This window comes from Anthonomus grandis, chromosome 19, assembly GCF_022605725.1.
Source record: "Anthonomus grandis grandis chromosome 19, icAntGran1.3, whole genome shotgun sequence".
Taxonomy (NCBI): Eukaryota; Metazoa; Arthropoda; class Insecta; order Coleoptera; family Curculionidae; genus Anthonomus; species Anthonomus grandis.
In genome coordinates this window covers 5,237,079-5,248,412 of record NC_065564.1, presented here as the reverse complement: position 1 = coordinate 5,248,412, position 11,334 = coordinate 5,237,079, and the positions used below count along the sequence as shown (strand labels likewise).

General features: G+C 35.6%; 1 protein-coding gene across 1 annotated transcript; it reads left to right on the top strand.

Annotated features, from left to right (window-relative positions):
- Positions 1-366: 366 nt before the first annotated feature.
- LOC126747381 (integrin-linked protein kinase) lies at positions 367-10,050 on the top strand. The gene is made up of 6 exons (XM_050455966.1): positions 367-521; positions 630-754; positions 4,430-4,595; positions 4,660-5,218; positions 5,274-5,556; positions 9,581-10,050. Exons 2-6 carry the CDS (start codon positions 666-668, stop codon positions 9,831-9,833), a joined length of 1,350 nt encoding a protein of 449 aa, XP_050311923.1. The 5' UTR covers positions 367-521; positions 630-665; the 3' UTR covers positions 9,834-10,050.
- Positions 10,051-11,334: the final 1,284 nt, after the last annotated feature.

Below are 11,334 nucleotides of genomic sequence, written 5' to 3'. Positions count from 1 at the left end.
ACTCCAGTAACAGTGAAAACCTTGTAATTTTCCTTTAATTTTGATTAAATAATTAACAAAGCACGCTGGATAAGCTCAGATCATAACTAATCCGCCATTTTGAGATTTAAAAATGTCACGTGTAGTCCAAAAAAGACTCTTACAGCCATAAGCCACGCCCCAAATTTAGAATAAGCCAACCAGAAGCCGTGAAATCCTTTAAAAACTGAAAAATTACCTCAGAAGCAGTGAAAACCTTGCAAGCCTCCTTTAATAATGATTATATATTAAATGAGATATAAAACACGCTGCATATACTCAGCTAAAGCCACAAAATTCAAAGAAAACAGTTTTACCGCGCCATCTATGCAACAGCTTCAATTCCGAAATTCCCCTCCTGCATCGTTCCAATCCATATGACAAGTGACGTGTGGTCGATTTTGTTTTCTTATGTGAATGACGCCATTTTAGACAAAACAACCATTTAGGGGCTAAAAAACCCTTAAAAAGCCTCCCCGAAGGCGATTCACGACTCATCTAAGGTATTTTCCGTAATTTCAACCCCTCACTAACCTAAAATGCCGTAAATACACGCGATAGCGAGAAAGCCCACGCAAGGAGCATACGCCCTATAAAGTTTTTATATTTAGGTCGGTGGGCCCCATTTTGAGGCATAAAAGTGCATTATGGAGGATATCTTCCAGTGGTGTAAGGAGGGGAACGCCCTGCAAGTGAGGGTATGGCTGGACGAGCCTGAACATGACATGAACCAAGGGTAAGACTTTATTAGTTTACAATTTGAAGGACATTTACAGTATGTGATTCCTTATATGGTTATTTTTGATTGTTTGTGGCAATAAATGTGTGCAGAGGGCTTATTACTTTATAAATAAATAGTTTTAAGTGTTTTTATTTTGATAAAATACCACTGTGTTTCATTGTATTATGTTTGAGCCTACTAACCCACTCCCGAGCATCTAACTTTCCTGAGAACCCATTTCCGAGGCTGTTTTAAATTTTTTAATAATAATTGGCTCTCATTTAGCAATAGCATCCATTTTTGAGTCATTTAAGGTTTGTAGGTACTTAATATTTGTCCCTTGCAAGTATTCTCGGGTACATCTCAACATATCTTAATGAAACTTAAAAAATATTTGAGTGGTTGAATCGCATTTACCACCTAAAGTTAAAGTGTTTTTTGGTGAATGATTTGATATATTAAGGTCTTTTGTACCTCAAGTAATTCTTAGGTTACAGTGGTTTTTTTATCGGGCACCTCAATATTCCTATTACTTATAGGCATATTTGCATGTAACTCAAAAAGTATTGAAGTTTTGTTTACCAACTTAAGGTAAAAACTCTTTTACCTTAAGTTGGAGGGGCCCTAGAGGATCAATTTGATGCATAGAATTTGTAAATTCAGGCAGTTTTGATATATTTTTTGTTAAATTTAAGTTGAAAAGTACTCGAGGCATTTAAAAAAGACCTATCGCAAAGGTTGAAGGGTTTATTAACAAATAATTTTATGTGCAAATGGTTCTTGTACAGTAAGAAGTTTTGGAGTTATAGTCACTTAAAATAATGTCAACTTTATTTAGTTATTCACTCACATATTGGGCTATTACATGAAATCTACTTGAGAAATGTTCACAATTTTTCAACACATTGTAACGTGATTCCTGAGGATGATTTTGAAGTACAAAACACCTTTTTAGTGTACAAACTTTGTGACTTAGAGCCACTTTTGTGAAGCAATATCTCGGACCAATCTGATTTTAGAAAAATTCCTTTTTGAGGCATTTTTTCCAATAACTCAAAAACTACTTTAAATATTCTGATAATTCTTTTAACACATTATAGGAAGACTCCTAAGGATGGATTACATGTACAAAACACCTTCTTAGCTAAAAAAATTGAGTCTAGACAGGCAACTTTTCTGTAATTTAATTATTCAAAGACATTGTGGGGTCTAACTTAAAAACTACTATAGCCATTTTGATAATTCATTCACACCAATATAAAGGGGCCTTCAGGGATGGATTTGCGATAGAAAACGTTGTTATAATCATCAAAGTGCTTTTTGTAATAAATAATTTGAAATACAAATGGTTCTTGTATGGTAAGTCTTGTCATTATTCGCCAACATTTTGGGCCATAACTTGAAAGCTATTTGAGATATCTTAACAGTTTCTTTAACACATTATTAAGTGAGTCCTGAGGATGAATTTGAGGTACAAAACGCACTTTTAGCTTAGAAACTTTGTGACTTAAAGCCACTTTTGTGGAGTATATTTTAGAAAAAATTAATTTCAGAAAAATTCATCTGTGAGTCATTTTTTGCTGTAAATCAAAAACTACTTAAAACATTCTGATAATTTTTTTAACATTATATGAAGTGATTCCTGAGGATGAATTTGCTATACAAAACAGCTTTTTAGCTAACAGACCTTGTCACATAAAGTCACTTTTGTGGAGCAAGGTCTTGAACCGATTTGGTTTTTGCTATAAATCAAAAACTACTTAAGGTATTCTGATAATTTTTTTAACACAATATCAAGTGATTCCTGAGGATGAATCTGATGTACAAAACCCCTTTGTAACTAACAAACTATGTGACTTAAGGCCATTTTTGTGAACAAGGTCTCGGACCAATCTGATTAAAAAAAAAAATCCCTTTTCAGGCATTTTTGCCTATAACTCAAAAACTACTTAAGATATTCTGATAATTCTTTTAACATAATATGAAGTGATTCCTGAGGATGGATTTGCTGTACAAAACAGCTTTTTCGCTAACAAACCTTGTCACATAAAGTCACTTTTGTGGAGCAAGGTCTTGAACCAATTTGGTTTTTGCTATAAATCAAAAACTACTTAAGATATTGTGATAATTTTTTTAACACAATATCAAGTGATTCCTGAGGATGAATCTGATGTACAAAACCCCTTTGTAACTAACAAACTATGTGACTTAACGCCACTTTTGTGAACAAGGTCTCGGACCAATCTGATTAAAAAAAAAAATCCCTTTTCAGGCATTTTTGCCTATAACTCAAAAACTACTTAAGATATTCTGATAATTCTTTTAACATAATATGAAGTGATTCCTGAGGATGAATTTGCTGTACAAAACAGCTTTTTAGCTAACAAACCTTGTCACATAAAGTCAGTTTTGTGGAGCAAGGTCTTGAACCAATTTGGTTTTTGCTATAAATCAAAAACTACTTAAGGTATTCTAATAATTTTTTTAACACAATATCAAGTGATTCCTGAGGATGAATCTGATGTACAAAACTCCTTTGTAACTAACAAACTATGTGACTTAAGGACATTTTTGTGAACAAGGTCTCGGACCAATCTGATTAAAAAAAAATCCCCTTTCAGGCATTTTTGTCTATAACTCAAAAACTACTTAAGATATTCTGATAATTCTTTTAACATAATATGAAGTGATTCCTGAGGATGAATTTGCTATACAAAACAGCTTTTTAGCTAACAAACCTTGTCACATAAAGTCAGTTTTGTGGAGCAAGGTCTTGAACCAATTTGGTTTTTGCTATAAATCAAAAACTACTTAAGGTATTCTAATAATTTTTTTAACACAATATCAAGTGATTCCTGAGGATGAATCTGATGTACAAAACCCCTTTGTAACTAACAAACTATGTGACTTAAGGCCATTTTTGTGAACAAGGTCTCGGACCAATCTGATTAAAAAAAAAAATCCCTTTTCAGGCATTTTTGCCTATAACTCAAAAACTACTTAAGATATTCTGATAATTCTTTTAACATAATATGAAGTGATTCCTGAGGATGAATTTGCTATACAAAACAGCTTTTTAGCTAACAAATCTTGTCACATAAAGTCACTTTTGTGGAGCAAGGTCTTGAACCAATTTGGTTTTTGCTATAAATCAAAAACTACTTAAGATATTGTGATAATTTTTTTAACACAATATCAAGTGATTCCTGAGGATGAATCTGATGTACAAAACCCCTTTGTAACGAACAAACTTTGTGACTTAAAGCCACTTTTGTGAACAAGGTCTCGGACCAATCTGATTAAAAAAAAAATCCCTTTTCAGGCATTTTTGCCTATAACTCAAAAACTACTTAAGATATTTTGATAATTTTTTAACACACTATACAGGGATTACCGAGGATGGATTATATGTACAAAGCACCTTCTTAGCTGAAAAGCTTTTTGTAAATTAATTTTTTATTAGTCAAAAGACATTTTGGGGTATATCTTAAAAAACAACTAAAGCTATTTTGATAATTCATTCACACCAACAAAAAGGGTCCTCCAGGGATGGACTTGCAGTACAAAACAATATTATGATCCATAAATGTATATATAGCCCTCCTGTTGGCCCTAATTTCCCACCTAATCCCTCAAAACTAACAGAAAAACTGACCCCTAGGGGGGGGCTACAGTTCAAATATTCCCTAGGGACGACCACGGCTTCAGCCCTTTACACTGGGCCTGCATGAAGGGCCACACCAAAATCGTCGAAATGCTGCTGCTGAGGGGCGCGAGGGTGAACGCCACCAACAGGGGTGACGACACCCCTTTGCACCTAGCAGTGGCCCACGGGCACAGGGAGATCGTCGGCATGGTACGTCTTATAGACCCCCTAAAAAACCCCCTTGAAATAATTAAAACTGAAAATTCTCCTAAAGCTGCTGAAACAAAGGGCGGACATAAACTTCACCAACGAGCACGGCAACTCGCCGTTGCACTACGCGTGTTTCTGGTCGTACGAGGGGGTGGCCGAGGACCTGGTGCACCAAGGGGCCAAAGTGTCGATCGCCAACAAATACGGCGACACGCCCCTGGATAAGACCAGGGGCAATTTGGCGAAAGTCTTGCACGATATCGCGGTCGAAAACGGGCAGGATCTGAAACGGATCAAGTTCAAGGATCAGAGCTGGTTGGGGATGAAGACGCGTTCGAGGGACGCCACCCTGTCGCGTCACAAGGGCATCAACTTCAAAGAGTTGGATCTGAAGCAGAAAATCGCCGAGACGCACGGGGGCGTGACCTATAAGGGCCGTTGGCAAAACAACGATATCGTCGCCAAAGTGCTGAACGTCCGGGAAATCACCGCGAGGATTTCCCGGGACTTTAACGAGGAATTTCCCAAGTTGAGGATCTTTTCGCATCCGAATATTTTGCCGGTCATCGGGTGCTCTAACACCCCCCAAAATTTGATTGTTATCAGCCAGTACATGCCCCTGGGTAAGTCGTTTCCGCGAGGGGCTTAGATCGGGGTTGTTCACCGGTTCTTGTTTAGGGTCTTTGTACAACGTGCTGCACGAGAGCAGTGGCGGTATCGTGGTGGATATCGCGCAAGCGTTGAAATTCGCCATCGATATAGCTCGCGGCATGGCCTTCTTGCACAGTCTGGAACGCACTATTCCAGAGTATTTTTTGAACAGTCACCACGTCATCATTGAGGAGGACCTCACCGCTCGCATTAATATGGCCGACGCCAAGTTTTCCTTCCAGGAAAAAGGGAGGATCTATTATCCCGCCTGGATGAGTCCAGAGGCTTTGCAAAAGAAAATTACCGATAGGTAAGAAGGGGTACAAAGGGTGTAAAGTATCCTTATGACTCAGGAATTTTTTGAGTTAAAGTCTGTTAGTTATAAAAGTAAGTATAAGTAAGTGAGGCTCTAACTCAAAAAATTGTTGAGGTATTTTTATAATTTTCTTACACCGTGATAAAGGGATCCCTGAGGAAGGTTTGGGGGGCAAAACGTCGTTTTAGGTTAAGACTTCGCTGAGTTAAAGTGTTTTTGGTAAACCAAGGTTTTTAAAGCAAATTCATATAAAGAGTCACGAGTTTTTTGGCGATATCTCAATTAATATTACAGGCATTTGGATACTGCTTTCACCCAAACTTGAAGCACTTTTTAATGAATAATTTGATATATCAACGTTTTTTATTGACAAAGAACTTCCGGAGTTATAGTAAGTTTTGTGAAGGAACATCTGGGATAACAGCATAAAAATACACCTAACTTCATTGTTTGCGCACATTTTAGGGCATAACTCAAAAACCACTTAAAATTTTTTAATGATTCTTTTAGCACATTGTAGTGGGATCCCTGAAGATGATTTGGGGGCATAACGTCCTCTTTTTCACTCACTTTTTTTGATGTATATTGTTCCCTTTTTGACTCAACAATTTTTTGAGTTAAAGCTTGTTTACATCAAAAAGTAAGTATAAGTAAGTGAGGCTCTAACTCAAAAAATTGTTGAGGTATTTTTATAATTTTCTTAGACCGTGATAAGGGGATCCCTGTGGAAGGATTTGGGGGGCAAAACGTCGTTTTAGGTTAAGAATTCGCTGAGTGAGAGTGTTTTTGGTAAACCAAGGTTTTTAAGGCAAATTCCCATAAAAAGTCACGAGTTTTTTGACGATATCTCAATAAATATTACAGGCATTTGGACACTGTTTGCACCCAAAGCTTAAGCACTTTTTAATGAATAATTTGATATATCAACGTTTTTTATTGACAAAGAACTTCCGGAGTTATAGTAAGTTTAGTAAAGGAACATCTGGGATTGCAGCATAAAAATGCACCATAATCTCATTGTTTGCGCACATTTTAGGGCATAACTCAAAAACCACTTAAAATTTTTTAATGATTCTTTTAGCACATTATAGTGGGATCCCTGAAGGTGATTTGGGGGTAAAACGTCCTCTTTTTCACTCACTTCCTTTGATGTATAAAGTTCCCTTTTTGACTTAACAATTTTTTGAGTTAAAGCTTGTTTACTTCAAAAAGTAAGTATAAGTAAGTGAGGCTCTAACTCAAAAAATTGTTGAGGTATTTTTATAATTTTCTTAGACCGTGATAAAGGGATCCCTGAAGAAGGATTTGGGGGGCAAAACGTCGTTTTAGGTTAAGAATTCGCTGAGTGAGAGTGTTTTTGGTAAACAAGGTTTTTAGCAAATTCCCATAAAGAGTCACGAGTTTTTTGACGATATCTCAATAAATATTACAGGCATTTGGACACTGTTTGCACCCAAAGCTTAAGCACTTTTTAATGAATAATTTGATATATCAACGGATTTTATTGACAAAGAACTTCCGGAGTTATAGTAAGTTTAGTAAAGGAACATCTGGGATTGCAGCATAAAAATGCACCGTATTTCATTGTTTGCGCACATTTTGGGGCATAACTCAAAAACCACTTAAAATGTTTTAATGATTCTTTTAGCACATTATAGTGGGATCCCTGAAGATGATTTGGGGGCATAACGTCCTCTTTTTCACTCACTTTTTTGATGTATAAAGTTCCCTTTTTGACTCAACAATTTTTCGAGTTAAAGCCTGTTTACTTCAAAAAGCAAGTATAAGTAAGTGAGGCTCTAACTTAAAAAATTGTTGAGGTATTTTTATAAATTTTTTACACCGTGGTAAAGGGATCCTTGAGGAAGGATTTGGGAGTCAAAACGTCGTTTTAGGTTAAGAATTCGTTGAGTTAGAGCACTTTTGGTAAACAAGGTTTTTAGAGCAAATTCCCATAAAGTGGCACGAGTTTTTTGACGATATCTCAATAAATATTACAGGCATCTGGATACTGCTTTCACCCAAACTTGAAGCACTTTTTAATGAATAATTTGATATATCAACGTTTTTTATTGACAAAGAACTTCCGGAGTTATAGTAAGTTTTGTGAAGGAACATCTGGGATAACAGCATAAAAATACACCTAATTTCATTGTTTGCGCACATTTTAGGGCATAACTCAAAAACCACTTAAAATTTTTTAATGATTCTTTTAGCACATTGTAGTGGGATCCCTGAAGATGATTTGGGGGCATAACGTCCTCTTTTTCACTCACTTTTTTTGATGTATATTGTTCCCTTTTTGACTCAACAATTTTTTGAGTTAAAGCTTGTTTACTTCAAAAAGTAAGTATAAGTAAGTGAGGCTCTAACTCAAAAAATTGTTGAGGTATTTTTATAATTTTCTTAAACCGTGATAAAGGGATCCCTGAAGAAGGATTTGGGGGGCAAAACGTCGTTTTAGGTTAAGAATTCGCTGAGTTAGAGCACTTTTGGTAAACAAGGTTTTTAGAGCAAATTCCCATAAAGTGTCACGAGTTTTTTGACGATATCTCAATAAATATTACAGGCATTTGGGCACTGTTTGCACCCAAAGCTTAAGCACTTTTTAATGAATAATTTGATATATCAACGTTTTTTATTGACAAAGAACTTCCGGAGTTATAGTAAGTTTAGTAAAGGAACATCTGGGATTGCAGCATAAAAATGCACCGTATTTCATTATTTGCGCACATTTTGGGGCATAACTCAAAAATCACTTAAGATATTTTCATAATTCTTTTACAACAACATAGTGGGATCCCTGAAGATGATTTGGGGGCATAACGTCCTCTTTTTCACTCACTTTTTTGATGTATAAAGTTCCCTTTTTGACTCAACAATTTTTTGAGTTAAAGCCTGTTTACTTCAAAAAGTAAGTATAAGTAAGTGAGTCTATAACTCAAAAAATTGTTGAGGTATTTTTATAATTTTTTTACACCGTGATAAAGGGATCCCTGAGAAAGGATTTGGGGGGCAAAACGTCGTTTTAGGTTAAGAATTCACTGAGTTAGAGTGTTTTTTGTAAACTAAGGTTTTTAAAGCAAATTTCCATAAAGAATCACGAGTTTTTTGACGATATCTCAATAAATATTACAGGCATTTGGACACTGCTTGCACACAAAGCTAAAGCACTCTTTAATGAATAATTTGATATATCAACGGTTTTTATTGACAAAGAACTTCCGGAGTTATACTAAGTTTTGTGAAGGAACATCTGGGATTGCAGCATAAAAATGCACTGTATTTTATTATTTTTACACATTTTGAGGCATAACTCAAAAACCACTTAAGGTATTTTCATAATTCTTTTACGACAACATAGTGGGATCCCTGAGGATGGATTTGACGTGCGAAACGTCGCGGTAAGTCACGAATCGGCTGAGCTAGAGCCATTTAGGTAAACTTAAATTTTTTAAATAAATCGTTAGTTTTTTTGGGGAAGTTTAAATATTATTTGCGCACATTTTGGGGCATAACTCAAAAACTTCTTAAGATATTTTCATAATTCTTTTACGACAACGTAGTGGGATCCCTGAGGATGGATTTAACGTACGAAACGTCGCGGTAAGTCAAGAATTGGCGGAGCTAGAGCCATCTAGGCAAAGGGGAAATTTTCGAAATAAATCCATTTTTTTGGGGGGATATTTTAGGAACTATTACAGGTATTTAAGGGAGGTTTCACTGAGATTTAAATCACTTCTTGAGGAATCATTTTAGGTATAGGAAATTACAGTATGTCTTAGGTCAATTTATCAGGGATTAACGCAAAATGGAGAATTAATTCTGAAAAATCATTGTATCTTACTAGACACAGACATTTTAAGGGATAACTCAAAAACCACTTAAGATATTTCAATAATTCTTTCACTACAACATAATGGGATCCCTGAGGATGGTTTGACGTACGAAACTATTAGCCGTGTTATAACCATTTTTGAAAAAAACGGGATTAAAAGGGCGACGGCAACTGTTTTAGGAACTGGGAGGCCTCGGACATGTGGAGTTTCGCGATCATCCTGTGGGAACTGGCGACCAGGGACGTGCCGTTCCCGGATCAGAGTCCCATGGAGGTGGGAATGCGGATCGCCCTGGAGGGACTCAGGATCACCCTGAAACCCGGCATCTCCCCTCACCTCTCGAAACTCATTAAAATCTGCATGAACGAGGACCCGGGAAAACGTCCGAAGTTCGATATGGTCGTGCCCATATTGGAAAAAATGACCCGCTAGGGTGGACACTTATTAACTAATTAAAGCTTTAACGATTTTTATTAATTTTTTGACTAATCCTGGATGGAATTATCAATCAGTGCCTTAAGTATTCGCCTGGTGGTACCTCGTGTCTTGTCTTTTTTGTTTGTTTGTTTTTTAACCGAATAATTTATTAAAAGAATTGCGTTCTTTTGACGCCCCACTGTATGTTTAAATAAACGTTATTGTACGATTTTTTAACGGTTTTTTATTGCCCCACCCTTAGGGCCAAGGCCCTTCAAACTGTACATTTAAATAAAGACTATTGTACAACTTTTATTGAGTTTTATTGCCCATCCGTACATTTAAGACTACACTGTACATTTAAATAATAAAGAATATCGTACATTTTTTTAACAGTCTTTTTATTGCCTAGCCCTTAAGTTTAAGGCCCTTTGAACTGTACAATTATTAAATAAACAGTATTATACAATTTGAAATGTGTTTTTTAACCCCTAAAGTGAATTATTAAGCTGCAAGTATTGTACAATTATTATTCTGTAATCAATAGAATGAAGTTTAAGGGTTTGTCAAAGGGTAGCGCCACTAGTGCAAAAAAAAAGGTGGAAAGCGTCCATGTGAGTCGATAATTGAAGAAAAAAGTGACAGCTATTTTAGGCTATAATTCAAAAACCACTTGATGTATTTTAATAGCTGTTTCACTGCAAGGTAAAGGGAATTCTGATGGTTAAATTGAGGTACGAAACGTCGCCGTAGGTTGACAATTGACTGAGGTAAGCTAAGCAGCAAATATGTCAAAAAAAAATATGGTTTTTTCAAAATAATTCAAGAACTATTCGAGGCACTTAAATAAGATTTTCACTCAAATTTGAGGCTTTTCTTGAGGAATATTTAGATATATTAACGGTTTTTGTAGTTCAAATACTTTTTGAGTTAGAGGCGGTTTTGTGAGGTGACATTTACAAGGAAAAAGCAATATGAGGAATTAATAGTTTTTCTAAGATATTTCAAAAATTATTCGAGGAACTCAAATGGGGTTTTTACTTGAATTTGAGGCTTTTTTTGAGGAATATTTAGATATATTAACGGTTTTTGTAGTTCAAATACTTTTTGAGTTTGAGGCGGTTTTGTGAGGCAACATTTGCAGGGTAAAAGCAATATGTGGAATTAATAGTTTTTCTAAGATATTTTAAAAACTATTTGAGGCACTCAAATGTGGCTTTCACTTAAATTTGAGGCTTTCTTTGAGGAATATTTCGATATATTAACGCTTTTTGTAGTTCAAATACTTTTTGAGTTAGAGGCAGTTTTGTGAGGCGATATCTATAGGGTAAAAGCAATATGTGCAATTACGATAACTTCTTTGACATTTTTGAGTATAATTCCAAAACTACCTAAGATATTTTAATATTTCTTTTACACCATTTACAAGAGATCCCTGAAGATGGATTTGACATGCAAAACATGGCGGTAGCTCAGCAACTGACTGAGAAAAGCTAAGCAGAACTTGCTCAAAATT

Coding starts and splice junctions, on each gene's coding strand:
- LOC126747381 (XM_050455966.1), top strand. CDS start 666: ATGGAGGATATCTTCCAGTGGTGTAAGGAGGGGAACGCCCTGCAAGTG. Junction 755..4,429: donor GAACATGACATGAACCAAGG/GTAAGACTTTAT, acceptor AATATTCCCTAG/GGACGACCACGGCTTCAGCC. Junction 4,596..4,659: donor ACAGGGAGATCGTCGGCATG/GTACGTCTTATA, acceptor ATTCTCCTAAAG/CTGCTGAAACAAAGGGCGGA.